General features: G+C 46.7%; 7 protein-coding genes and 1 non-coding gene across 8 annotated transcripts; 4 read left to right on the forward strand and 4 right to left on the reverse strand.

The window, feature by feature from the left end:
- Positions 1-19: 19 nt before the first annotated feature.
- Positions 20-4,075, reverse strand: F4812DRAFT_376078 (uncharacterized protein). The gene is made up of 2 exons (XM_047931989.1): positions 4,042-4,075; positions 20-3,743 (listed from the first exon to the last, which is right to left on the reverse strand). Exon 2 carries the CDS (start codon positions 3,492-3,494, stop codon positions 147-149), a length of 3,348 nt encoding a protein of 1,115 aa, XP_047790088.1. The 5' UTR covers positions 3,495-3,743; positions 4,042-4,075; the 3' UTR covers positions 20-146.
- A 4,933-nt stretch (positions 4,076-9,008) lies between these two features.
- Positions 9,009-9,113, forward strand: F4812DRAFT_t81. Its single transcript has one exon. It is a non-coding gene; the product is annotated as a tRNA-Ile (tRNA).
- Positions 9,114-12,772: 3,659 nt separating this feature from the next.
- On the forward strand, positions 12,773-15,106 carry F4812DRAFT_376134 (uncharacterized protein). Its single transcript, XM_047931991.1, has 4 exons — positions 12,773-13,163; positions 13,291-13,483; positions 13,546-13,817; positions 13,908-15,106. The coding sequence occupies exons 1-4, from the start codon at positions 13,077-13,079 to the stop codon at positions 14,382-14,384; spliced, it is 1,029 nt and encodes a 342-aa protein (XP_047790089.1). The 5' UTR covers positions 12,773-13,076; the 3' UTR covers positions 14,385-15,106.
- Position 15,107: 1 nt separating this feature from the next.
- Positions 15,108-16,736, reverse strand: F4812DRAFT_376138 (ribosomal protein L22). Its single transcript, XM_047931992.1, has 3 exons — positions 16,598-16,736; positions 15,657-16,526; positions 15,108-15,457 (listed from the first exon to the last, which is right to left on the reverse strand). Exons 1-3 carry the CDS (start codon positions 16,635-16,637, stop codon positions 15,318-15,320), a joined length of 1,050 nt encoding a protein of 349 aa, XP_047790090.1. The 5' UTR covers positions 16,638-16,736; the 3' UTR covers positions 15,108-15,317.
- Positions 16,737-16,929: 193 nt separating this feature from the next.
- Positions 16,930-17,870, forward strand: F4812DRAFT_427545 (cytochrome-c oxidase, subunit VIIa). Its single transcript, XM_047934106.1, has 3 exons — positions 16,930-17,074; positions 17,149-17,318; positions 17,417-17,870. Exons 1-3 carry the CDS (start codon positions 17,051-17,053, stop codon positions 17,502-17,504), a joined length of 282 nt encoding a protein of 93 aa, XP_047790091.1. The 5' UTR covers positions 16,930-17,050; the 3' UTR covers positions 17,505-17,870.
- F4812DRAFT_427548 (uncharacterized protein) lies at positions 17,871-18,564 on the reverse strand. The gene is made up of 2 exons (XM_047934107.1): positions 18,071-18,564; positions 17,871-17,983 (listed from the first exon to the last, which is right to left on the reverse strand). The coding sequence occupies exons 1-2, from the start codon at positions 18,271-18,273 to the stop codon at positions 17,887-17,889; spliced, it is 300 nt and encodes a 99-aa protein (XP_047790092.1). The 5' UTR covers positions 18,274-18,564; the 3' UTR covers positions 17,871-17,886.
- F4812DRAFT_376206 (uncharacterized protein) lies at positions 18,116-19,684 on the forward strand. Its single transcript, XM_047931993.1, has 2 exons — positions 18,116-18,433; positions 18,807-19,684. Exons 1-2 carry the CDS (start codon positions 18,356-18,358, stop codon positions 19,476-19,478), a joined length of 750 nt encoding a protein of 249 aa, XP_047790093.1. The 5' UTR covers positions 18,116-18,355; the 3' UTR covers positions 19,479-19,684.
- A 206-nt stretch (positions 19,685-19,890) lies between these two features.
- F4812DRAFT_451077 (uncharacterized protein) lies at positions 19,891-22,749 on the reverse strand (the record flags this gene model as incomplete). Its single annotated transcript, XM_047936158.1, has 2 exons — positions 19,891-21,684; positions 21,844-22,749. 2 exons carry the CDS (start codon positions 22,747-22,749, stop codon positions 19,891-19,893), a joined length of 2,700 nt encoding a protein of 899 aa, XP_047790094.1.
- Positions 22,750-25,800: the final 3,051 nt, after the last annotated feature.

Genomic DNA, 25,800 nt, shown 5'->3' on the forward strand with positions numbered 1-25,800 from the left:
GGAAAGAATCTCAACTCGAACAATAATTATTGCTCCAACTTCCGCGCCATAAAAATAAACATGATCCGTAATTATCTCTCCTCTCTCCTTCTTTTAGTTGAATGCATGCTTCACAAAATGCTCTTATGCACCGTCTACTATCGGACTTATCCTGTCCCGTTAGCTCGAGCGGCTCCGACGTGTCCATCCTTGTCGGCGTTGCCGTCTCCCTTTCCAGAATTGAGGAACATCGCCTTAAAATCGGCATTGCTCTTAGGTTTCGTGGCAGATCCCGTACCATTCGTATCTGAGGCCTGATGATTTGACATGCTGTTATCTTTTTTGGCCGCCACAAAACCTAATCCTCGCTTCGGGCCGCCTCGTCCGAGAACCGGCCTTCGAACGCTTTGAGGAGGGAGTATAAACCCAGCGTCCTTGAAGCCGCCCTTAGTAGTCGAGGATTTACCTTTTCCGGTAACGAACTTGGTCTCTCTTATTTCGCTCTTCTGCTCGAACAGCTCCTCCTTAGTGCCCGTGCGTAACCGACGTCCAGGTGCAATTTCGAACCCTTCGAGAGCTAATGTAGCTCGTCCGGCTGCGGCCACATCTGCAAATTCGACAATAGCGCCTTGATGATCAGGTCGTAAGATTAGCTTCACAATTTCACCGTGTTTCTCGACGACAGCTCGGACGCGCGCGTCGTTGACGGTATCCGGTATGTTCATGAGGGCTATCGTACGCTCCCTGATCTCTTTAAGCGTCGGATTGCGACTTTCCTTACCGGGTTCGCCAGATCCGTCCGTCATCTTTACGTCCCCATCTCCGCTAGGGGCGGGTGACGCCGAGCGTCTATCTCGTCTGCTCGTGGCGAAAGGTTTAAAATTTGTCTCCTTGGTAGGCTCAACTGAGAGAACTTGAGACTTGAACTTGGTCTTGTCAAGCTCCAAAGCTTCCTCGGCCGCATCCTTCGTCTCGAAAGAAACATAGGCGATGCCGAGGCTCCTGCCGGCGATATTCTTGATGATGCGCACGTGAGTTACGTTGCCGTATTTTCCGCACATTTCTTGAAGATCGTCCTCGACCGCCGAAGGGTCTACATTTCTGAGACGAATCTCTCGACCCTCTGCCACGGCACCTTCACGGTCCTTCTTACGCGTGGGATCCGAATATTTCGATTGTAACTTGAATCTGCCTTCTATGAGCTTCCCGTCAAATAACGTCGCCTTGCGAGCAGATTCCTGGTCTTTGAAAGAAACGTAACAAAAGCGACGGTGAGTATTAAACTTCAGCGACGGGAATCGCACGCTGAATACCTCGCCACATTCTTTAAAGAGATTACGGATATATTCCTCATCCGCTGTAGGAGGATAGTTTGATACAAAGAGAGTTAAGCCTGTACCGGGTTTGACGTTGATCTGATTTTGATCGAAGAACTTCTGGTCTCGCAAGAGAGCAGATTGCACATCCTCCGTAGATCGAAATTCGATCAGAGCGGAGGTAGACTCGCCATCCTTCTCCCTATAGATGTCGAGAGTGTTGATGTGTCCGTATTCTCTGAAGTATTTACGGATAGCCGTCTGCGTCACGTTTGCGGGTAGGTTCGTAACCATCACCGAAGTGTTTTCTCGGTCGCGTTTTAGCATCTGCTCGTTAGCCGCGCTATTTGTGCCGTCAACCTCTATGCTCTTCACCCTTTTGTTTAGACCCTGAGATACGTCACCCGGTGTAGGTTCCCGCTTCCTCTTAGAGCCGGACGGTGATTCCGGCGCCGCGGCATTCAAGTCGGTAGCCGCTTGCTCATGTTCCTCCCCCTGCTGCTGCTGCTGCTGCTGCTGCTGCTGCTGCTGCTGCTGCTGCTGCTGCTGCTGCTGCTGCTGCTGCTGCTGCTGTTGGGCCTGCCGCAGGTGAGAGGCGTAAGCAGCCTCGGCCTCGGCTTTCTCTCGCTCGCGACGCTTAGCAACCTCTTGCCGAGCTTGAGCGACCGTGTCGAGAGCGCGATGGAGAGTATCTGCTCGCTCAAAATCGTTACAATGTTGGAGGTAGATCTCCATAATTCGCTCGGGCCAATCTAGCTTTGGTCTCGCCAGGGCGCGTTGCAAAACGTTGGTAGCGAGGCCCGGAACTCGTATGATTTTGGTGCCGCCTACGGGAGTAGCCGGAGTAGGACTTCGGGTTTTCGGTTTGGATGCGTAAACCATCATCTCCCAAAGATAATAATTGACCCAAAAGTCGTAATTATTCGCCAGGAGGGACTGGCTAGCCATGCGGTCCCAGTAGCTTCGCGCTTCGTCGATCTCTCCTTTTACCTCGGTGAGATACTGGATAAGAATACGCTGCAGCCTATAGTTAGGATCCCCTTGGTACGCGTCCTTATACAAACGCCTGCCCCATAGGTCGACATCCTCCAAAGCAGCAAGCAGTCCGACCTCGGCAACGTCAGCGGCATCTTCGGGGGCGTTAGGATCCATAGCGGTCCGCTTCAAAAAGCCGCACCACGCGGTGTACATGTCCAGAACGCTCGCCATACCATTTTTATCGAGTTCCTTCGTGCTCGTGGCGGCGTGCTTGATCGATTCCACATTATGGAAAGATAGACCCGCCTCCTCGGCTGTCAAGATGTATCGAGACCAAAGAGGGCCGGACCACGGACAATGAGACGTGGCTCGCTGGTAAAAATCAAGCAGGCTAGGGAGAGGTAACTGGTGCGCCGACGTCCTAGCTTGCTGTTGCAATCCGTGGAGATATATGGCGGCATCGCTCCAGACCTCTTCGTCAAAGGCGAATATGCCGCTCAACGCCCTCGCAAAAAGCCCAAAGCACAACGAGACGGAAAGAGAGACGTTCCTCGTCTTCTTCACCTGTTGCATCTCCCAAGCCAAGTATTCTTTCATGATGGCCTTCTGCGCCTCTTGATCACCTGACTTCACAGCCTTGTTCAGCCTCAGCTCGTAAGGCTCTCTCAACTCGTAGGCGGCCTTCGCTTCTTGCGCGCTAGCGGTCACCTCCTTGAACTCGGACTCGTAAGCGATATTGTTATACGTGCTTAGAAAGCTAGAGAACATCTGCGAGGTGTTATCCCACGTCGAGTGAGGGACCTGAAGCCTATCGCGAAAGAGGTGAGATATGCGCCTCACGCCGACGGGAGTTCGAGTTCTAGCCAGCTGCTCGAGCTCTATCGAGACCCAGCGGTTCCAAAACTCGTGGCTGTCGTTGATGCGGTACTTGATAGCTTCGTATCCTTCGCTCCAAAGACTGAGGGCGGCGTCGAAAGAGAAAAGCTCGCGACCCAGCTGCCTCTCCTCCTCGGGCCATCCGGCCTCGCTTGTTTGGCAATCGGTGAAGAGCGACCAAAACCATTCGCAATAGGATAACCAAATCTTTAAGCTTCCCGGTTCGGCGGAAACGGCGCTCTTGAAGAGCTCGACGACCTTAACACGTGCCTCGAGGTCGGTAGCGTGACGGCTCTCTTCGTCGGCGTAAGCTAACCAACTATCCTCGCCCACGGGCTTCGCCATTTTGTCCTTGTATCGCGCAAAGACAGCCCGGCCGGCTTCATGTGTTGTCCTTGCAGGTAGAAGTTCTTGAATCTGAGCTCGAATCGGGTTTTGGTTTTTTTTTCGTTAACGTGAACTTGCGCTCTAAAGTTCTTTTCCTTTTTCCTTTTCCTTTTTTTCTTGTACCTGCAAACGGCAAACTTGTCCTCTTTTCGATACGCGACTGATTTAGTCCAAACTGGGGACTCCAAAAACTATTGATTGGACGGGCTTAAGAACACGATCGGTTAGTCGAAGAAGGATACGTATCTTGCCGTGGTTACGTAGTGTGTGATGTGCTTTATGTTAGGTAGGTTTGATATGGGGTCGTCTAGGTTGAAACTGGACGATGGGCCTGGTAGACGGGGCGCGCGTGCGCGGGTTGGTATGTACGTAGTATGTATGCAGTATGTATGGTAAATTTCCAAACATAGGGTAAAGAATTGCGAGATGGAAACAGACGAAAAAGAAAAAATAATGAGATGATCAACACGCGACGGATAATATTTAGTTAGGGAAGTTTTGATACCGCGGTTGGGTCTCGAATTTGCGATCGGCGAGATGTTCTCGGTATTGGGGGATAAAAGAGGACGACGGATTAATTAATTTTTTGATGAACCTTTTTTTTTCTTGATAGAGTCGAAAGATTCACTGAAACATCGCCGAAAATTAAGATGTTACGGGTTTCCCTTCTTTTGTCCTTCTCTTTTTTTTTCAATCTTCTTTTATCGTCTTATATTTTCCAAATAAAACATCACTTCGTCAAAAGAAAAAGACAAGAAGAGGGAGAGGGAGAAAGATGTCGATGATAAGTCAGATGGATCCGACTTCATAAAAAAAAAGAGAGTTAAGTTTGAGGATTATTCGAGCAAGAGAACTCCACTTTCCCATGTCGGTTTTTCTTAAAGGTACAAGTACCTGGTAGGAGGTAGGTACGGAGTGTAGAAGTACCTAAACTAAAGTAAGGTTGCGGCTAGCAGGAGATCAAAGGGAAGGTTATTACGGATTGTTCGCTACTGGTACAAACTTATAGGCCGAGTCTAACGTACTGTACCTAAAATGTACGGTACAAAGACCTTTGAAAGTCCAATTACATCCGGTGCAGATCCCCCCACTAGTCCGCCATGTGGTTGTCTACTATTTTGTACCTATTACTACCTAACCTAATGTAATGAACAAACAAAAGTATGGAATGGAATAACAATAAAAATAAAAAGTTATATAATACGTATTCAATGCACATGCGTAAATGATAAGTCTTTCAAATCGCATCGCATCGCATCGCATCGCAACTTCATGTAAACATAAAAGCGCTAGAATATAAAAATGGCTGGATCATTTGTAAGTGCGCCCGCCCTCGGCGCTTTCGGTATTGCGTATGTACGCATCTATGTACCATCAGGGTAACCACCTAACCTAATATCAACTAAATAAATCAACTCACCGTAGCTTATGTACTTATGTTAGATATTTAAATTGCAAAAATTTGCATTGGAAAAATAAAAGATGAAAAAAATAAATGTGTGCAAAATATTATCCTACAAAAAGACTAGATAAAAAATGACACGACAGCACCGAGCAGAGGAAAGGTCTGGCTGTGGTTTTAGTTGTATTTAGTTGTAGTTTGTTCTAGCATGGCTTGTACCCGTGGACCCGAGGCTCTAAAGACGGTTCTAGGCCATCCCTAGCAACCCCCGAATTGATGAACGGTGCAGCTGCTAACCGAATCATTTGCGACATGCAAAAGATGCCGTACCCGCAATGTCGTCATATTGTCTTACAGCGGCCCCCCTCCCCTTGTGGTCCCTGTGGGTCCCCCTTGTAGGTTTTCTTGGCTGCATTGGCTACAATGGAAAGGTTACGACGAAAGGACACCGAGTCTTACGATTTTTCCACCGTATTAATTGTAGTATAATCCATCTGAGAAGAATATCCATCCATTTCCATTCATCTTTGTCTCCTCCTATCGTCTTATCGTCTATCGTCTATCTTCTCCTTTCGGTAGGATGAGTAGTGACCCCCCATTTTTATTTCCATACCATGTGTTATGGATCTTTGTTTGAGCCGGGCATCTAGCATTTACACTAAAATCAACCGTCACGTAACATCGACGCAAGACCTTGAAGGTAGAGCTACTGACATTTAGATGTGTGTATACGCATTGGGCTCTTTTTTTCTGTGTGTGTGTGTGTTTTATCACTATTCTAGATACCGATTCGAATATATATTCCAGATCCAAGCTACATCACGTCTCAACTTTCGTTAATTATGGCAAGAGAAAAAGAACGATACGGCATGTTAACCAAATTACATATCCAACGCTCGCATGTTCACTTATTTCACGTAAGATTGTAGACCCGACTCTCCTCTGGCGTGTGTCAGAATTAGAGGATATTCTTACGGAAGAAGGACGAAATACCTAACCTAATAATATCAGTACGCTTATGTCTGTTGCAGATCCGTCTCGTGATAAGATCGTAAACTACTTATATAAAGATTCAAGCCTACAAAAGCAAAGGGTCAAAAAAAATTACTAGCCAATGAAACCTCCTCACGTCATATAATATTCCAATATGGAGGATATCTCCTTGATTCCTTTTTTTTTTTTTTTTTTTTTTTGCGGTATAATTTCTACGTAGCCAATATAATCTCCTCTTCCACGTTCTACTGTATCATTTCCCCGCCGTTGAAAATTCACCATCTTGTCCATCCCTGCGACGAATACCTGAAAATCAGGTTTATGATTTCCATCAAGCCACATAGCATTCAGGGGCGGTTACACACTTGAGTACATGTGTACCAAGCACGTATAAAATATATACCCGTGTTTCCCAGTCGACGACATTTGGTTCTGCCGCCGGATGCTCTCGATTTTCTATGGTTGTCCCTATTAATCACACCTGGACGACTTTATATGCCGGGTTTGGGGGTGGATCGACGTAGCACTTCGGAACGCTCTCCGGGAGGTTACCTACGAAATGTCAAAAGATCAGGCGCTCTACCGAGAAAATGCATTGCCTCTTCGAGCCAGATTACATCCTGGAGGTGGTTATGTGGTGATAGCGTCGAATAAACCTTATACAATCCCGATTGGTAGCCTGATTGATTTAAGAAGCCGTAGAATTGATGATGTACACAAACTCCTACTTCTATTCTCAAAGAGATCACCCCAGCGACGCTTCAAGCAATATTCGGCACTTCCGAAATGGTACAGATATAGATAATAGATATAAATACGTACGTACCTACGTATATATAAATATTAATACTTTTATTCACTCTCCGTTCCTGTTCAATAGCGCCTTGTGACTTTACAAGCAAATACAGAAGTCTTTCAAGTCTCTATGATGGACAAAAGGACACAATAGTAGCATGTGCCTATAATATAATATTATATAAACAATAACTCTTATTCACCTAGGTGAAGAACCCGAAGCAGCGGACGTGGAAGTAACTCTAAAGTTCGACCCAATCAATCGCTCGTATTGGGTAACAAGCCGGAAGGGCACCCGCCTTTCAGCGATATTAAGAATATCCCACCCATCGTTGGTAAAGGGCGTCATTATCAGGCCATTATATCTGACCTATCAAGCCGCCGGTTCTAGAATCTGAGTAAATACATTACCACTACCATAAGGGGACATCCCATTGGGAGTCGTTGACATTCCAAGCCTCCCTTGTTACTGTTTTCGAATCTATTGGGCATCAGTACAGATTGAGTCTTTCCGTATGTCTATTCCTCTCGAATTGTATAAGCCGAGCTTTCCCACGCCGAACTCGTCCGGTGCGGATCGTTGCTACACATGGTGACACAGTAGCGCCATCCCCAAAAGACAGATGCTGCCGTCGCAGCGATGGCACTCTGATGAGCACCCCGCCATAGACTACTACCGCGCGCACACCGCTTCTAGAACCTGGTGTCCATCAGATAAGACGCTGTTTATTGTCTTTGTCGTGAAAATATGCATCTCCGAGGCATTTACGGGGACCTATGGGCGTGCGTCTACACTATTTCACAAGGAGGGGAGAAGAAATGTTCAAATTGGGAATAGAAACGCTTCTAATCTATAGGAAATACGATTCAAGCAAAGATTATATACTTCTCTCCGGCTTATAACCCAGTTATATATTTACTTTAGTTGAGATAAAGATATGTCCTCCTGATTCACGAGAATAATCAGCTTCATTAACTAAGTCGTACACTGCCTAAGCTTTGTAACTCAAACATTGGTATTTATATAGGGGTTTATACAATCCAACTGACTACGAGTCTTGAAGTGCCCATATAGAAAGATATACTGTTGAATAGCATATGTCTTTATTTAAATCAAGCGATGCTTAACGTATAAAGTTTACATATTGGTTGAGTTTACATACTAGTTGTAGTACCACAAACTTTCTGTTAAGATCAATACACCTATTCCTGTGTGTAGTCTTTAAAAGCTTATCACACTTAAGGAGCTCCAAGGAGACGACTGTAAACTTTTGACAATGAGTTACATCCCGTCCATAGTCTATCAAACTCATAATTTAACATTATGACTGCCAATTCAACCCCCACGCTCACTTATGCGAACCTATATAGTACCCCAAGTTACATTTATAATATCAGTTTCAAGAAATCTCCTGATATCCTCGCTTAGGAACTCATTGGGAAATACTACTCGTTATATATACGCGTAAGTTAGAGCCTCAGGTACAATGAGAGTGGAGAGTAACGAAGCGAAGCCGAATAACCTCCGGATCGACAACATCAGAATGATTAACAACGGGAAAATAAACAAGGCCATGAAATGAATACCCGTACGATAATGCTTAGGTAAAAAGTGCTCTCTACTTCTGAGCAGGCGATCAAAGAAGTCGGGTTAACTTAGATTCTTGCGCGAGCTGTTGGTTTGGGCCGCATTGTCTAAGCGTAAAGAATAACAAGTCAAATCTTAACCTTGGTAACTAGCGAAAGACCTTTTCGCACCTTCTTTGACATGGACTTAAAGTATTCATATTCCTTTCGGGGGGAAATTCGGATTTTGGCAACGGGGTTTGTTGCGACTTACTAGGACCTGCCTATTATAACCATGATCGACTGCAAAGAGCATATTAGCAACGGCAGAGACAACGGCGAAATTCGGTCCGATGACCAGCAAGAACTCTGATGTTTTAAAATAATAGCTGAGCACCAGACCCCGCTACTTATTTGTTGGTGATCATGGACCATGAGCCACGCCTCCGCTACTTATACCTCGGGTCAGAAATACTAGTCTCAACGAAGACGCATATATGGAATAACTGAGTTGAGTCGTGTACATTTGTGAATGAAGTAAGACTTTACATGAGCAAGCTTTTGACGAATCCTGAATGTCAGGTGTAGATATTAGTGCCAAAAATATCCACCCACACAACCTGCGCACACATCTATATTAGCAAAAACTGAGCCTCATCGTTCAACAATCGCCACTAGAGCCCATCACAGCTCAAAGGGTCAACCAAATCCAACTCGGTCCCATAGCTCAGTTGGTTAGAGCGTCGTACTAATACTGATCGTGATCCGACGATAGTATCTAGTCCATGCGAAGGCCGGCGGTTCGAGCCCGCCTGGGACCATTACTTCTGTAATATTACTTGGGTACCTAACTTTTTTGTTCCATATCTATCTCTTCGCGTTCAACTACATGTTTTTTTTTTCGGAAATTTCTGAGCAATAGAGAACAACCGTTTATATACGCCTGAGCAGTTCGAACTTTTAAGCTAAGGGCACGTAACCTATTGATATCGCTGCTTAACGACAGGTGCATAGAGGAGCGAGGAGCTGAAGAATAGGAGCAAAATAACGGGTCAGCTCCATATGTAAATTTAAATCCTTAATCGATGTTTGTTGTGTGAATTCCCCCTGTAAGGCTCAATATTCCCGGTGTCGAACGCTAGCAGGGCCCACGAATCGAAGGGTTTGCTAAATATTCATAGCCGTGAGAAAAAACCTCTTAGCGCGATTAGACTAACATATGCTAATTCATAGTCTTTCGAGCAGGACGGGGGATTATGAACTTGTCGTGCTGACCCTACTATTTGCTACAGAAACTTTGCGAGGTGCTATGTCCTAAAATATAGTCAATTTAGCTAGATCTAGGTACGCTTAGAAACGTTCCTTAAAAGAACAGATAGAGCGAGATTAGACTCTATCGAGTAGATTCTGATAAGTAGAAATCACCGAACTACCGAGGAAATGGCTCGATCCTTCAGCCTAGGAGATCCTTTAATGCGACAGTAATGGAAATAAAAGAACATCATGGCATGTGAATGGCCCTACGGATCTAGATACCTACTAAATACCGAAGATAAGTCTTTTTTTATTTATTTATTTATTTATTTTTTTTTATAAGCTATGTAGGAATAGCTAGGAAACAAGCGGGAGGCGGATGATGCTTGGAATAGCAAACTAGAGAGACCCATTTCACTTGAAGCTATACGTGTCAGTATAAAATCTATACCAAAGTTACGGATCCGTGGGTGTTAGATTGAAAAAAAAAAAAAAAAGGTAACGTATTAGAGTCATTTCGGTGCCGCCCAGAGCGCGTAGGTTTAATTTCCCGCCCGCGGGAATCTGGTCACGATCTTTACACCGATTGACGAGAGGCCATCCCCCTCCAATTTAAAGTAGAGCTGAGTTTTAGTGTAACGTGGGCGGCAATAGATTGATCTGGGCCAATCTGAAGAGACGATCCTGGGTGGTACGAGTGGTAGCAATTGTCTCGCTCGTGGGGCCATCAATCAAACATGGCCAGCCTTGCGACACGCTTGTGAGTAGCGAATATTGGCAGACTTTTAACCGGTACTTGAAGGAATCGAAATAGGGCGGAAAACAAGAAAAAAAAAAAGAGAGAGAGAGAGAGAGAACACATTGCACAATCTGATCCTAAAGCGATTAGTGAGATGGGATTTTTAAACGCGAGAGAGGCCAAGACTAAAGGATCCGCATCGCATGAACATCGTTCGGCGGTTGATGACGGAGCTAAAGGGTGATGACACTGGCGGAAGCGCCCAACGACCACGGGGTCTATAAATTGGTAACCTGGGATCTATATCGATCATTGTGTTATGCCGAGTTGGCGCCTTTGTTTCTTGGGGATGGAGGACTTGAGTAAAAATAAATAGCGCTGGGCCTTTATATGAGAATGCGAATACCTTGGAAGCCCCTGAGAGGCGCCGCTAGATCGCTAAGCTACGGTATTCAACATTCGGAGCCGACGGGTTGATCTTGTGTAGCGTGTACATAGTAGCGGTTCGTGGTCGCCCCTGTGAAGATCTTGTTCACTCCCGTCTAATCTGTCAATCTGCCAATCCCGCTCGCAAAAGCATGATTGGTACATACCAAGAAATTGTATTGCATACGATAGGTACTTTTATATCAGGAGGCATATAGACATAAGACGACCTAGGGGGCCTGGGGGGGGCGTAATCCCTAATAGGTACTATGTAGTATGTACCGAGATACCGCGCGTTTACCCCTGGTATAAATGACGATGGCATTGACGACTTGGTCTGGGGTTCAAGTCTCGCCTAGTTTTTATCGTGAGACTAACGATATAGAGGTATTGTTAGTCTCGATTTTTGACGACATCTGTAACGGGCCACAGCACCTATATTTTCCTTTTTCCATCTTTCTTTTTCAAATCGCTTCAGAAATTCCTATTCATATCGTTAGTAATATTTAACTCGTACGACAGATCCATCTTCGTCGTCATCTCATACGTATGTACTGCTCTCTTTTTTTTTAAAAAAAAAATTGCATGTGCCACCTGACGGAATTTAATTAGAAGCGAGTGTATGATGATCGTGTATGATGATCGCGAAAGGATATCTGACGGGATCGTCAACGATTATAACCGGATATTACAGGTCAGAATTTAAAAGCTTGGCTCGAGGAGGCAGGTGTTCGTAGGGCTTTTTTTCATGGTTCATCTGATAAATTCAGATAAATTGAATAATTGACCGACGCCTGGTTTCTGCAAAGTAAATCGTTCCTATGCAAGCAATTACAAGCTGTAGATCAGAAAGGAGCCGAAGTGGTAGGTACCTACCGTACATGGATGGTACACTAGGTACCTGGTATTTTCATACAAACCTTAAGAATCGGCCAATTAACATCGATTCATATCCCAATAGGGTAGGCAAAAGAATACCTAGGTACAACGTAGTACGTACGTTCAGGTCATAGGTATGCACCTGGGCACCGATGCAATTCAGCTTTCATACGCTGTTTTACGTGTCTGATGTACCTGGCCCCTCGAGATTACGTACCTCCTCTTATATAATCGTCTTAAAAAATCATTGCTGTTTCAGATATTAATATGGATTATTCCTTTCGAGTCGGTACTTGCTTTAGGTACATGCGTACATGCGTACATAAGGTCAGGGTGGTACTTGTTTGAGGTTCAAAGGCACAGCTCCACAATCCTTGTTTGTCTTAGGATGAATTACCGACCAATCAAAAGCTTCCATATCCTTCAGCAACCTTCCCGATACAATCACTCTCTCCCATTTCACGCCGGCAAGGTCCTTCTCTCTTTTTTTTCATGGGACCCCTCCTTTTTCTTCTAGATCGTCTCTTGTTTCTGGCAATTGCAACTGCAGCTTTGCGGATTGGGAACGCGTGGTTTGTCGAATTCTGGTAATTCACCCGGCACTTTCGTACTTTCGTTCTCTTTTCGTACACTTTCACTTCTCATCGTGCATTTTACCGCGTACGCTGTTGCGTCTGCTACATCTGCTGCATCTGTTGCATCTACTGCATCTTCTGTCGCCGACCAACTTTCCATTCATTTGTATAAAAAAAAAAATAAGAAGAAAAAAAATACTATTTTTCAACCTTCTCTCTACCAGAAGGGATTTTTTTTTCTTACTCAACAATCCCTCGGCTGCGTACATACTGTCTGAGGAACCTCGAGTTAACGTCAAGTAACCGAGTCATACACAAAACGAACGGGGACAAGCACCACGAAAATTCGACGATCCAGAAAAAAATTGTTTGTTTGGACTCTTTACGTTTCCCTCCCACGTCAGGTGGTTTTTCCTTTTTTTTTTTTTTTTCAAAAGGCGATTTCCCGTTAGGTAACCCTAAAGCCGTTACGATATCACACGGGCTTCCGCGAATTTGGATCACCTTGTACAAGTTGTTCGTCGACGCTGCTGAATTCCGAGCATCTCACAATTCTTATCCGGCCTCATCTCGCCTTCTGGCCTTTTTACTCAGCATTAACCAATACCGACCACTTTGTTTTTCGACTCAGAATGGTCATGGGCTACCTCGTGGGACTGTGACAATTTTTTTTTCTCGTTTCGTCCTACATACAGTTCTCTTCTATTGTCTATTCTTCAGCTCGGCCAGCAAGCTTGGTCACTTTCAACTTGAGATACCCCCCTCCTTTCCAAATCTTCGATTCTTGTTCAACTTCTTTCCGCACTAGTTTGCGGACTCCTGTCGATTCGCCATCGGCATATTACGTATTATCATAACGATACTCTGAATTGTCACTTGCGAGCTTATACTTCTCGGTCACGAATCTCACGATGATGTTCATAACCGTTTTCACTTCCCTCGCCCTTTTAGCGGGCCGAGGTCTCGCTCAGGATACTACTGGCCTCCTACCTTGCGCAGTAAGTAAAGTTCCTTTGAGATGTAGCCGCCTAATAATTATCATTATCATGTGGTTGAACCAAGCTTCCTTTTTATCTCTTATATGCGTATGATTGTGCACCTAATCTATAACTGACTCTGATCTAGTCCGGTTGCGTCAGTGGCGTCTTTGCGAATACGGCAGCTATGGGCTGCGGTTTGAATGACCGCCTTTGCGTCTGCGGAAAGAGTTCCGACTTCTCGGCTGGAATTCGCGATTGTATCAACAAGGTCTGTCCCTCTGAGTCGGCGGCGGCGCAGATTTCTATCGCCCAGGGCTTAGGCAATAGCGAATGTGAAGGTAAGTAACTCTTGATCCTCCTGTTTGTTTTCTTTTTTAATTGACAAATTCGTTTGTTTTAGCCGCCTCTTCTGCTGCGGGCGTTCTATCTTCTCCTACGCCTACGCCTACTCTTAGCCCGCCGGCATCTTCTGCTACATCTCAGCCTACCGAGCAAGTTATCAAGTCTGCTCCTCCGACTACCACCGCGGAGACTACTCAGGCAACTAAGCCGAGTCCGAGCCCTGCCTCTCAGCCGGGTTTCTCTGCCGCCGAGGTAGAATCGACTGCTTCTAGTTCGACCCCTGCTGCTACCGAATCGTCAGCCCCTGCCAAGACTTCAGCAGCCAGCTCCGTATGCTTCCTCTCTCTTTTCATATTTTTTCGCTATTTTTTCACTTTTTTTTAATTTCTTTATAAAATAAAATACTAATATTCTATTTAGTCGTCTGCACCGTCAACCACATCTAGTAACTCGGCTGTTGCCGCCGGAGCGACATCTACGGCAGAAAAGACCGATGAAGAATCATCGCCTAGTCAGAATGGCGGTTTAAGTGTTGGTGCAAGAGCCGGAATCGGTGCTAGTGTTGGCGTTGCGGTAGTTGTCTTAATGATCCTCGCATTCTGTTTCCTTCGTCGCCGTGGAAAGAAACCCGAACCAGAGCGCGCCCAGACCATGCAGATCTCTCAACCTCTTCCCGGATCCGGAAGACAGTATGCCGAAGGTGTTCGCCAACCCGACCCTACTCTGTCTAAAGACTTTACTCCGCGAGCGCCATCCCCCCAGTCGGCAAATCGGACCCCCTCGCCTGTAGCCCGTCCGTATTCGCCATCTACCGCGTCGTACGCTTCCGAACTCGACGCCAACGCACGTCCCTACGAGGATCTGTCACCGCGAACGCAACCTCGAACTATGATCTAATCGACTTTCGCGTGCGCATAACCCCCCTTTTTTCGATTCTTACGCGCCCAACTTTATTTTCCGATTAGGATCTCTTTGTTGAGTTTGCGAATGCTTTTTTTTATGAGTTAAGAACCTCCGATATCCCAAGTCAAATCCTTTTTTTTTCAAGGATTTATTGCGGATGCTTGTAGCATGGACTCGGTTCGTTTTAAGTGGGTAAGTTCCACTGAGATTCTAAAACCTGACCTACTTGGAGGTTGAGGAGAAGAAAGAAGAGGAGAGGAGAGAAAAGAGAGGAGCGAGAAAAAAGGAGGAGGAAGAGGTTTCTCCAGTTTGATCGAAACGATTCCCTTACGAGAGATCAAACTGGCAAGTACAGTCAAGACGCAGGAAACCGAAATGAAGTGGAACGGTGAAGGGTGTAGTTACAGAGAAAAGGGATGGATTCGTGATGAAGCCTTGCTATTTATTGGCATGACACGAGAACAATCGACTTTCTTTGTAGTGATTGTGTGATATCAATGTAGCTGCGTGACATCGATGTGTTTTGCTGGCCAGCTTATGCAAATCAGATGGTCCCTGTTATTTGTTTGTTTGTTTGTTTTGTTAATGTTGTAATTAATGTTCGCTGGTAGAAGCATAAACTTAGGTAACGATGTAAAATCTCGCTGCTTGGACGGCAGATTTTAATTTTCTTTTGTACCGTCCTTTTTGCACGATTCCCTCTCGAGAAGAGCTAATGAACGTACGTATTCTCATCGAGTTGATTTGTTTATTTTGATTTGTGTGTATGGTACAAGTATCGAGATGGCCCGATGATTCGGGTATCTCTTACATGAAAGCATGTGCAGCTGTAATCCGCTCTTCATAATCGCATCGAGCAAGCTTTCATATCATAGGTAATTAAACCCCCTTGACTACCTACCTACACTGGCTATTCGTACTTCCCTTTTACCAGCTGTAATATGGTCTCTGTGCCGTAACGGGCCGGTTCGGTAGATGTACCCATGGGCGTTTCCGTGCCTGCTTCTCTACCTTTTCGTCGTGCTGTCGTATCCTCGTCTTTTCTTCCTTGAGAACTAGAGAGATGGCTACAAGAAAATGAGAGGTTAGTAATCTTTGTGTTTTATTCATTTATTCATGTTTATCTAACTTGTTTTCTTACTCGCTCACTCGACAAGTCGAAACATAAAGCTAGTTTTTTTTTTTTTTTTTTTTTTTTTTTGGTAACAAAAAAAGGGAAAAGGGGGAAGGGGGCATAGTTTGAGAGATGAATAAACGTAAACTTACCGGCAGTCGGCCTCCACATCTGCGACATACGACTTCGCGCGTGGTACTGGATACGCACGCCGCGCCAAGGGCCCTTGGTGACCCAGGACTGGTCGACGTACAAGGTGGACGGGTCGGAAACCTCCATCCAGCGCCCGTCCTTGGTCTGGATCTTGCGGGGCTTCTCGAGGGTCTTGCCCTGGGCGGCGCCGAGCCCCATGCCGTGGGCGGCGATGGCGGCGTCGCGGGCCTCCTCGAGCTGGACCCGGACCTCGCGGGCCATCTTCTTCTTGCTGAAGCGCATCTGCGTGATGGCCTCGTCGACCGTCTTGCCCGCGATCTGCCGCGACAGGAACATGAGCTTCTTGGTGCTCGTGGGCAGGTTCGGGCTCGCGCTCGCGTGCTCCTTCTCCGTGAGCCGCACGCGCTGCTCCCGCGTGAGCGGCTTGTCGCCGTCCCGCACCATCTGCATCACCTTCTTCTTGAGGAAGCGGACGCGCCACCGGGGGTCGGGGTTCTCGGCTCGCTCCATGTGTTCTTTGACCTTCGTACCGGCGCCGATCGGCGTAGCGGCGACCTTCTTGTCTTCCGGTATATCTCTAGGCGCCTCGCCCGGCGGCTGTAGCTGCTGCGCCGCCGCCTTCTCCGTCTCCTTGATCTCCTCCTCGAAGATGGAAGCTCCCTGGGTTCGCTGCATGTTCTTTTCGGCGATCATCTGCTCGCGCTCGCGGCGGGAGAGCTCTTGCGCGAAGGGCGACTTGGCGGAGTTCGAGGAGCCCCAGCCGAACCAGGCATGACGGCGCTGGGTCGTGGGCTGTAGATATTGTAGATGTAAGGATGGCTTGCCGGCGGCGGCGGCGGCGGCGGCGGTGGTGGTGGAGGTCCGCGCTGCTATATTTAAAAGAAAATAATTGATTAGCTAGCTTTTAGGGGGGCGGGATTCGAACAAGGTGAAAAAGTACCGGCTGTGGCTACCCGCCTTGCCGGCAGATGTAAGCTCATGGCTTCTACGAGATTGGGAGGGGGGTGCGAAGCTTATAGAGCGGGCTTTCGAAAGGGTGATCTCGAAGTTGTAGTTAAGAAAAAAGTTGAAATGCTTTGGAGGGACGGTTAGGAGACCGAGTTTTGCCGATGTTTAGCCGGGTGTCGGATCAAAGGGAGGTACCTAATCTAATCGTACCGCGTTAGGTACTTTAGCTATGTATTTAGCTATGTAATCGACTAATTCACGTGACTCATACAGCAGAGAGAAGCTCCTCTCCAAAGCTTCGCGCGAATTGGGAAACTTGATCATACCATACCATTCATTTCCAACCAACTTTTTTGAAACGACATACCCGAGAATTCCACGAATTCGCCCGCCATCTTCCCGCTAAACCTACCTCTCGCACGTCCTCCTTAGAATCGCATTCGAAATGGCCGTCGCACCTATCACCGGCGTAAGTTATTAGCTCAGTTGCCATCGCTGCTTATAACCCCTCCAAGTTCTCGAGGCTGATTTTCGTCATTATAGATGCTCCGACGGGGCCTAGTTACCGACCTCGCCATTGCGCTCGGTGCGTTTACTCGCTCCATTGCTGGAAACGATCCTATATTTCCAGGGCTTCAAATATCGTACAAAGGGGGCATTTTAGCTAATTCAAAAATCGCAGGATTGGGCTCGATTTTCGGCTCTTTGTACTGGTAAGGACAATAGTTCATAAAAGCATACCCCCTCCCCCCTGGAGGAGCGGGAAATTCGAGTAAAGAAATAGGTAATGGGCTAACTTGCATTATTCAAGGCACGGATACCACATGCCGCGCACCTATGCCCGAGACAACTTCTACAGGAAACTCGAGCAGGAGCGAGCCGCCGCGAGAAGCGTCTAGATTGCGAAGTGCGAAGACAGCAGCAGCAGTGCGAAGGGGGAGGAAAAGCATATAAGATACTAGACGAGAATAACTTGACTGTGGTTGGGGGAATGCTGTAAAAGGTGGTCATACTTTGAAAGCTGGAGACGGGACGGCCGACTGCATTATACGAACGAGTACCCGCCTACCGAATCTAGGCTCCCTGAGCATTTCTTTTCTATCCTATTGTCTTGTGCAGCGTAATTTGATGATATTTGTGTGATTGGGCGTGTTATCGGCCTTGTTCGTATGACGGTTATGACGTAGTTGTAGTATGTAAATTTGAAAATTAGAACGTCAGTAGCATCAACCTTATACTGCATTATACTGCGATTTAAGATAACTATCATAAAATTATACGTCAATGTATCTGTGTATCCCCGCTGCGACTCTCATCTCTCTTGGTCCCCTCCCAAATCGTTGTCTCAACCATAAAACTCCCCTTCTTATCCTGACATCTAAACCCCCAACTCAAATAATTAGATTTACATTACTATTTTTTCTTATTTTTTTTTTTTGTTAAGGGCGAACAAGCTTTAACTCACCGGCGAAACCATCGCTGCACGGGCCAGCACCGCACCGGACTATTCGACACGTCCGGGCGATCGATCTGGCACTCGTACTGGACCATCGAGAAGAGCTCGCAGGCCGACAGGTCGACCCGCCCGCCTTTGCGCGCGCGGCCCTCGGTCGCTTGGATCTCGGATTCGAGCCGGGAGGCTGGGAAGACTCGGCACGGGGGTGCCATATCGACTCTGTCTTTCTCTCTTCGTCTTTCTCTCTCTCTCTTTTATTAATATGTGATATACGTGAATGGAAAGAAAAGGAGGATGAATAGGAACGTGGCAACGGCGAAACACGTCGGTGCTCAATTATTGGGTGATATTGAAGAGGGCAGCTTGGAAGAGGTATGTCTATGCTTTCCTAAGTCGCGCTTTTGGCATATTTTTCTTCTTTCTTTTTTTCTTTTTTTCTTTTTCTTTTTTTTCTTTTTTTTTTAAAAAAAAAAAAAACTATAGGAGTGATGCTGTATGAAAGATGCAAGATGGAAGGAAGATGGCTCATAGCTTCGATTAAATCTTATCTTATCACCGGTTCATAAATACAATATATACTACCTACCCATCGCTCTTATAGCGGATGTATCATCGCAGAACCATGACTTTATTTATTCATTTTATTTGTAAACTATTTTATTTCCCTTTTGATTCATTTATTTATCTATTTATTTTTCATGATCATTATGATTATTTAAAAATAGGACTAATCGATACACACCAGCTTCTCAACTCCCTCCGCCTACATCCCCCAGCCGGCTCTTCTACTCCCATCCGCCCAAACATCCCCATCCCGGCCCTAGCCAACATAGCAACTCGCCACCACAAAGCAGCGCAATCCACCCCACCACCTGTCCTCTCCGTGAGCGGGCGATACCTCCCGTTCCTGTACCACTTGATATCCTCGCTCATCGCCGAGCCGCACACCTACGCGGTGGTCGTAGTCGACGCCGAGCGCCGTTTCGACGTGTCCCGCCTCGTCGGTTCCCGCTCCCCGAGCAGCTATCCGGCGCGGCTGGACGATCTGCGCCACGTATACGTGTGCCGGCCCGCGCGGGCGCGGGACCAGGTGCGGGCGGCGGTGCAGGCGGCAGGAGAGTGGATGCTGTACGGGGCGCACGGGAGCCGGGGCCGGGAGCTGTGGGGCACGGTGGTGATTGGCGGGGGCGAAGGAGGAGGAGGAGGAGGGGGAGGAGGCGGTGCGAGCGTAAAGGGGGATGTACATGCTGGTTGGAAGGGCTGGCTTAGGGTCGAGAGGGAAGAGGTGGAGGGATTTCCGGCGGGCGCGAGCGTAGAAGAAGCACTGCGCGATAGGGATAGGAGGCAGGAGGTTGTGGAAGATGCGGGATGGGTAGCGAGTTCGAAGGTTGGGAGTTATTTGTGGAGGAATAATTGATTAATTAATTCTTTTTTTTTTTTTGCTGGTCTCATGGATGTGCCTCTCTATGTTTTTTACAAGCAGTCAAGCCCCAACATAGCCAGACGATCACACCAAAGTATTTTATTTCATTTATTTATTATTCATTCATCTTACTCTAACTTGTAACGCCAATACGTTTACGTTAATCCGTTATACAAGCCTCTGGTTTATATATAACTCGTCTCGCTAGATTTGCTCATCCATTGTCATCCTCCCCTTAGAAGCTAGAAAGCCGTCCATACGCCCACGCAATGTTATGCCCAAAGTGAACGCTTATATCAAAGCTTTTTCTGGTATAAAAAAGACTATTCATCGACGCCGCAGCCGTATTGCTGGTCAGCAAGGACGAATTCTCAAACGTCGAGGCAGGCCTCCAATATCACCGGATTTATCTGCTCACGGCTAGTACCTTTGTCACCGAGTCGCGCATCTCAAGGCGCTCGTAGTACTTCTTCAAATTCTCGTATACGCATCCATCTTGCTCGAACACGTCTTGTCCTCGTGTTCCAACCGCCTCGTGAAGGATGGGCCAGAATACAAAGTCGGCAAGGGTCATAGTATTTCCAGCGATGAAGTCGTTACCTTCCGCTGCGTAATTATCCCACGTATCCAGGTCCTCCTTTGGCAATTCTTGCTTTCCTAACAAGGTACGTGCTTCCTGGTAGCGATTCGCCTCTTCTTGAGTATTCCGTGCTGTGTCCTTATTTTCAGGGCCGTATTGGCGTTGGAGATATTCCATAATTTCGAATTCTCCATGAACAGCCGTCTTCGAGGAGTCGTTATCGACAAATTTAATGGGAGGATTCCCGCTAGGTTTGCCATCTTCTCCGCTGTGATAGGACGACATACTACCTCTCGCATAACCAATTCCATACTCGGCCAACATTAGTTGAACGCGCATGTTAACCAGCGGATCCGGCGACAAGAATAGTCGGGCCGCGGCGGTGAGGTGCAAAACATCAAATCCCGCACCGTAATACTCGTCCCAATTAAATTCTGTCGACTGATTCTCGCGCCCGAAACACTGTAACATCCGGATAGCTTCGGGCGTCTGTCCGTTGATCACAGGTTTCGCGTGCTCCCTCGTCTTCGAAGTAGCTCCTTGCCCCCAAATTAGCTTATTTTCACCATCCAGGAAGGTTCCTATCCTCCTGAACGTCAATGAGATGCGACCACCGTCGTAAGCTAATTCCTCTTGGGTTTTTTCGCGATCCAACCTCTTATCCTGTCGGATACCGTGAAGCCATCGCATATTCGTCTGTAATCCCATCTGAAAAAGCGAATTATGAGGTAGAGGCGCTCGTTGGATCTGACGTTTAGTCTCCTTAGTCTCTGGAGATGAAAGCTCTGCTCCGTCTACCGAATTCTTATGTTTTGGTTGTCGCTTCGTTCGTAACACCATAACTCGTTCGGCCCCGAGACTAACATTAGCGATATAGCTGCCTTTGGCGATATCCAGCGTCTTATCGCTATGCTCCGAGATATAGTCGTTACCGTGGCGGTAAAATTGTATTAGTACGTGATTTAAGGGATGTCCCAATTGCTTCTCGATAACTTTTTTAATCTCGAGTACCGTAGGTGAAAATGGTAATAAAGGGGGCGATTCGTCCGACGGATGGCGATAGATAGGCATACTGCCATCCTCTTCTACTTCTCCTTGGACGGCGACGAGTCTTGGCACCTCGCCGCCCTGGTGAGACATGCTTTGCCACCGAACCTCATCTCTCACCTTCTGAAAGATATTTTCCGATAGCGGGTGTGGTAGCACGTCGTATACGACTTTAGTATCACCTTCACATAGAGGCTCGCACTCCCTCGGCTTTACTTCTGACGCCATTGTCCTACTTTGGTCAACTTTAGTGTTCGAACCTTCCAATGGACGTTCGATACGTGCTATGTGCTTCTCGTTGTTTGACGGCTCACTCACAGCTCCTGATGAGTTTGTCGTATTTTCTATAGGAGAAGGCTTATTAGAATCGCTCTCTTCTGCTGGTGAGGTGGATTCGTCGCTTTTTAATCTAACCGAATCGGAAACACTTGGTTTATCCTTTTTGTCTGGTTGATGCGACGTTTCTGAATCTTGTGGAGTAACAGAGGCTTTATCGTCCCGCGGTGAGATTTGAGAGATATGATCGGTATGACCACATGTTTGTGAGTCATGGTCGTCCGAGTTTTGCTGGAGCTGGAGCTGGAGTTGGTGCGGATGCGGATGCGGATTGGATTCTACCTCGCCATCGGGCGCGACCGTGGAACTAGCACGTGACTTTCGATTATTCTGCGCTGTTGGTTTCACCACGGGTTGAATCGGTGATGTTGGCTGTTCTTTCGCGGGTGATTGGACGCGGGGAATAACATCGGCTGCGCGCTGAGAGTTTAGCGACAGGTTTTCAAACGAAGATAATAGATCTGAGGCCGAGGACGCAGCATAATTATCCTCTTCCCCGGCACGACGTACTGTAGAGTATCCGCCCGCTGGAGAAGTTGCCGGCCTATCGCCTGGCCTTCTAGAGCTCTTCGGCTTCGGCTTTAGGGACGCCACTATTTGTCCCGCGAGCAAGACCTCACAGCCCGTCATGTTAGAAATCTGCTTGAGGGAGTTACGATGTTGCGCGATGGCGTTGTAACCGCAGCAGTCGTTGACTAGTGTAATCGTGTATCCGTGGCTCGCGGCGTCGATAGCGGTCGCCATAACGCTTATATTAGTTACAGAGCCGCATATGAAGAGCTCCGTGACGAGCCTCATGCGTAATAAGCGAAGTAGGTGCTCTGACCTAAAAGCCGAGTAATGCGACTTCACTATCGAAAAATCCCTAGGTCCGACAGCCCCTTTAATAGTCGGGTGTATCTCCGCCCCGGAGGTACCTGGCCGTACGCATTTTGGTTGGCCTGGAGATTCCTGAGCTAGGAACGCTTCCGGCGACTCGAGTTGCTGGTTCGTTTGCGGCGGCGTCTGCTTTCGACGACCTCGGGAGACGTCTGGGGATCGGGAGTAGCTCGACCGATCCGACGGTAGAATTTGTTCCTCCAGAGAAGAGCGCGATTTCTCGAATCTACTACATACCCAGATGATATCGTCGCCGCCCTGTCGTAGCGAGGTTGCGAGATTTGCTATCCGCTCTGGGAGATCCGGGGGCATCTTCATGGGTAGGGCGCCATCTTCAGCCAGAAAGTCGTTCTGGGGATCAACCACGATCAGGGCTCTACGTGTGGTTAGAGACGGGAGAAGGCTCCTGTCTATAGGAAACATGATATCAAGAAACTGGCTTGCGACAAGCAAAAAAGAAGAAGAAGAAGAAGCTTCTAGGCTGTTAGTTAGGGCCGTGAAGTATAACATGGTAGGCAGCAAGAGAGTGAACTTACTTTATTTATTTTTTATTCGATTTTTTATTGAATTTTTTTCAACGGGGTATACCAACCACTACGACATGCTCGAAAGATAGCAGCCTCGTTCTTGCAAGACTCGAGGTTAACGACGAAAGGGCGTGACATAAAGTAGAAAATCGACGTATACCGGGGGAATATACTATGTATGACTAGGGCTGTAGAATAAGCTTGGCAAATCCGCGTCCGAGCCAATATAAGTTGGATCGAGCCAAGTAATCAACCGATACCAAGAAATCGACTGGGATTCGAAGTGGGTGAACAGGCTATGCCTTGACAATCGGGAGCGGAACCAAGATAACCACGGGTCCGATATAGAAGATAATCCTTGAGAGGCCAGGCGAGAATTCGTGTCGATGTATATTCTATACGTTAGGATGTAAATAAATTTAAATAAATATAGAACGTAAATATAAAAATTATGAAGACGAGGATAAAGGTAAATGCGAATATAGAGATAGTAGCAAGTGTATATATACAATTTCCGCGCTCTCGGCCGAGTGATTAAACGTGTTGTCGACGAAGGAATAATAAAGGTTGGTCACAGGTCACGAAGGGCCCAGAGACGAGATGGTATAAGATAGTAAAAGTATGCAGGACAGGGCAGGACAGGGCAGCCTGTCTTGATATGACGATGAATAGCATCTGCATGCATGTGCGATGGTCTAATAACAGCTCGACATAGTGATGCATAAGTAATAGCAACAAAATGTCAATTTGAGGTTTAGTGCCCTTTTTTATTTTTCTCTGTGTTTTCTTTTTTTATTCTTCCGCTCGGGGAATGGAAAAGATGGACAGGGGAGTGAATCTGAAGATGGGGGTTTTGGTTGGAGGGGTGTGAGACAAGGGGAAAAAAAGAAGTAAAAATAAAAATAAAGTACTTTCCTTTTACTTGGGGGAATTACTTTGTACATAAGGTTAGGTACAGGTTAGGTAGACAAGAGCTTATTTGGGGGAAGTTCGAGGCGAGAACCACCCCCAAATCTGATGTACTTATGTATTACTCCGTTTAAAGCCCGCATTATACAATATTTAAATGCTGTTTTTAGTGGTGATGCAACTAAGATATAGTACATGGAGGAGGCTTATCCGCTCAAGTTTAGTTGTTAATTTAGTGCATGTAGTTACGAATTTGTACATTAAGCCACAAGTAACAAGCGCCTGCAACGATGAAGTTTAATCGTAATTATTATTTTACCCCATTAAAGTCTAGTGTAGTCTAATCGCTCTTTTCCTTCATTTTTTTTCATTTTCTTATTTTTTTTTTCAAGTTAAAGCTTGAGAATATTGGAGAAATTACCTACATTCCATCATTTCTATATCCTTCTACGCTGACCACGTATTCAAATTGTGTCAAAATATGTACGCTCGGGCCGGTAATCTGCGAAATCTGATGGGGAGGTCAATGCGGATCTGCGGGTGCTTCGAAAAATCTACGTATTATGGCAGATCCGAGAGCCAACGTGATTCCGCCAATCTGTTCTAGACCTCTTCAAGAAAATGCCCTTATGGCCCTTGTTGAGGAAATTCCCCGCCGTGATTTGAGATGGCTGGATGACTGGATGACTGAATGGCTGAGATATCCACCGAGTGGATGCGCTTTTCTTTTCTTTTGTCGCCCTGCCGCCTTCCCTTTGAGAACTTGGCTCGATTCGGCTCGTCGATCAGACTATAATGCTCTGATCTATCCTCTTCGATGCGGGTAGGAGCCATCATACAAGCAGACAAGGGCATCTGGGCATATAGACGCAGGACGAGGAGCTGCTTACGATCTACAATGCCGCATGCCAAACGAGAAGCGAGAATCTATACTTTTCTTCGCCTTATTGATTCGCCTTACTGATTTACCACGCATATCCTATATAATAGGTATACCCATACCCATACCCATACCCATACCCATACCCATACCCATACCCATACCCATACATATTCCTATATATTGACATGCTCGTACATATCTGTATTCTCCATCCCGAAGCCGTATAACCCGGCCAAGAATACCCTAATTGGCTTGGCCGTGCATGTACGTATCCGAAATCACGGCGCTATGCGTGAGGCATTAATCATGTGCTGTTTTGCATGCCAGATCCAAATTGACACGAGCATCCGTCACTGATCGAGGGCGAGGCGAAAGTAAGCCGAAAATGAAGAAGAACAAAAGGGTCTCGTGCTGACCGCCCCTTGCGCAAGTCCTGTAAGTGACAACGTGCTTGTAAACTTGTAAACTTTGTAAAGGTGTGTACTATGTAGCTCCTGACGATCCCTCGGGATAGTCTTACGCCTCGCCATAAACAATTTATTATTTAGTATCTCATCCCGACCATAGATAAGTCGATTGCCTCGTCGAAATGGGCTTGGGCTACGATTACTACGTGACACGGTATGTGCAATGGTATTTAACCGCTCGTCAAGGATACTTACGCCTCGATTAATAAGAGAACATGATGAGCATGACGTTCACGTGGGTGAAACTTCATGATCTTTTACCCATCTCCAACACGGATTCTTCGTCGTCATTGGCCGCCCTATCTGCTAACTACTTTACGTATCTCATCTATTTCACCTACCTGACGTAGGCAAAACAATGCTACATACATACCTACGTACAACTACGCTACTATGTTTGTGTTAACGTGCTAAGGCGTACGAAAAAGAACCATGCAGGGTGTGGATCTTTCTCCAGTTCAACCCCACGCCGATGCCCCCTTGTCTTCTAATGTACGCTAGCTTTCCCTGCCCGTTATCCCCCTAGATATATGAGACTTACCCTCCATGTTCTCTCGCTTGGTTTTAAATAAGTTGGGTAAACACCCTTACGATCGAGTAAAATCTACGGGCCTGCATTCCTCCGTAGGACTTCTAGAAGGTGGCAAGGGCAAGGGGCATAGGCATGGGTATGGGTATGAGCGAGGTC

Source organism: Daldinia caldariorum, assembly GCF_022478825.1.
Source record: "Daldinia caldariorum strain CBS 122874 unplaced genomic scaffold F4812scaffold_8, whole genome shotgun sequence".
Taxonomy (NCBI): domain Eukaryota; kingdom Fungi; phylum Ascomycota; class Sordariomycetes; order Xylariales; family Hypoxylaceae; genus Daldinia; species Daldinia caldariorum.

Bases quoted from the DNA above. Each gene is read 5' to 3' on its own strand.
- F4812DRAFT_376134 (XM_047931991.1), top strand. From the start codon at position 13,077: ATGATGTTCATAACCGTTTTCACTTCCCTCGCCCTTTTAGCGGGCCGA. The intron at 13,164-13,290 runs GTAAGTAAAGTT...ACTCTGATCTAG, and splicing joins CTGGCCTCCTACCTTGCGCA to TCCGGTTGCGTCAGTGGCGT. The intron at 13,484-13,545 runs GTAAGTAACTCT...CGTTTGTTTTAG, and splicing joins AGGCAATAGCGAATGTGAAG to CCGCCTCTTCTGCTGCGGGC.
- F4812DRAFT_376138 (XM_047931992.1), bottom strand. From the start codon at position 16,637: ATGAGCTTACATCTGCCGGCAAGGCGGGTAGCCACAGCCG. The intron at 16,527-16,597 runs GTACTTTTTCAC...TTTTAAATATAG, and splicing joins AAGGCGGGTAGCCACAGCCG to CAGCGCGGACCTCCACCACC. The intron at 15,458-15,656 runs GTAAGTTTACGT...ATTTTCTTGTAG, and splicing joins GATGTGGAGGCCGACTGCCG to CCATCTCTCTAGTTCTCAAG.
- F4812DRAFT_427545 (XM_047934106.1), top strand. From the start codon at position 17,051: ATGGCCGTCGCACCTATCACCGGC. The intron at 17,075-17,148 runs GTAAGTTATTAG...TCGTCATTATAG, and splicing joins CCGTCGCACCTATCACCGGC to ATGCTCCGACGGGGCCTAGT. The intron at 17,319-17,416 runs GTAAGGACAATA...GCATTATTCAAG, and splicing joins ATTTTCGGCTCTTTGTACTG to GCACGGATACCACATGCCGC.
- F4812DRAFT_427548 (XM_047934107.1), bottom strand. From the start codon at position 18,273: ATGGCACCCCCGTGCCGAGTCTTCCCAGCCTCCCGGCTCGAATCCGAG. The intron at 17,984-18,070 runs GTGAGTTAAAGC...TTGGGGGTTTAG, and splicing joins GTGCAGCGATGGTTTCGCCG to ATGTCAGGATAAGAAGGGGA.
- F4812DRAFT_376078 (XM_047931989.1), bottom strand. From the start codon at position 3,494: ATGGCGAAGCCCGTGGGCGAGGATAGTTGGTTAGCTTACGCCGACGAA.
- F4812DRAFT_376206 (XM_047931993.1), top strand. From the start codon at position 18,356: ATGAATAGGAACGTGGCAACGGCGAAACACGTCGGTGCTCAATTATTG. The intron at 18,434-18,806 runs GTATGTCTATGC...GATACACACCAG, and splicing joins AAGAGGGCAGCTTGGAAGAG to CTTCTCAACTCCCTCCGCCT.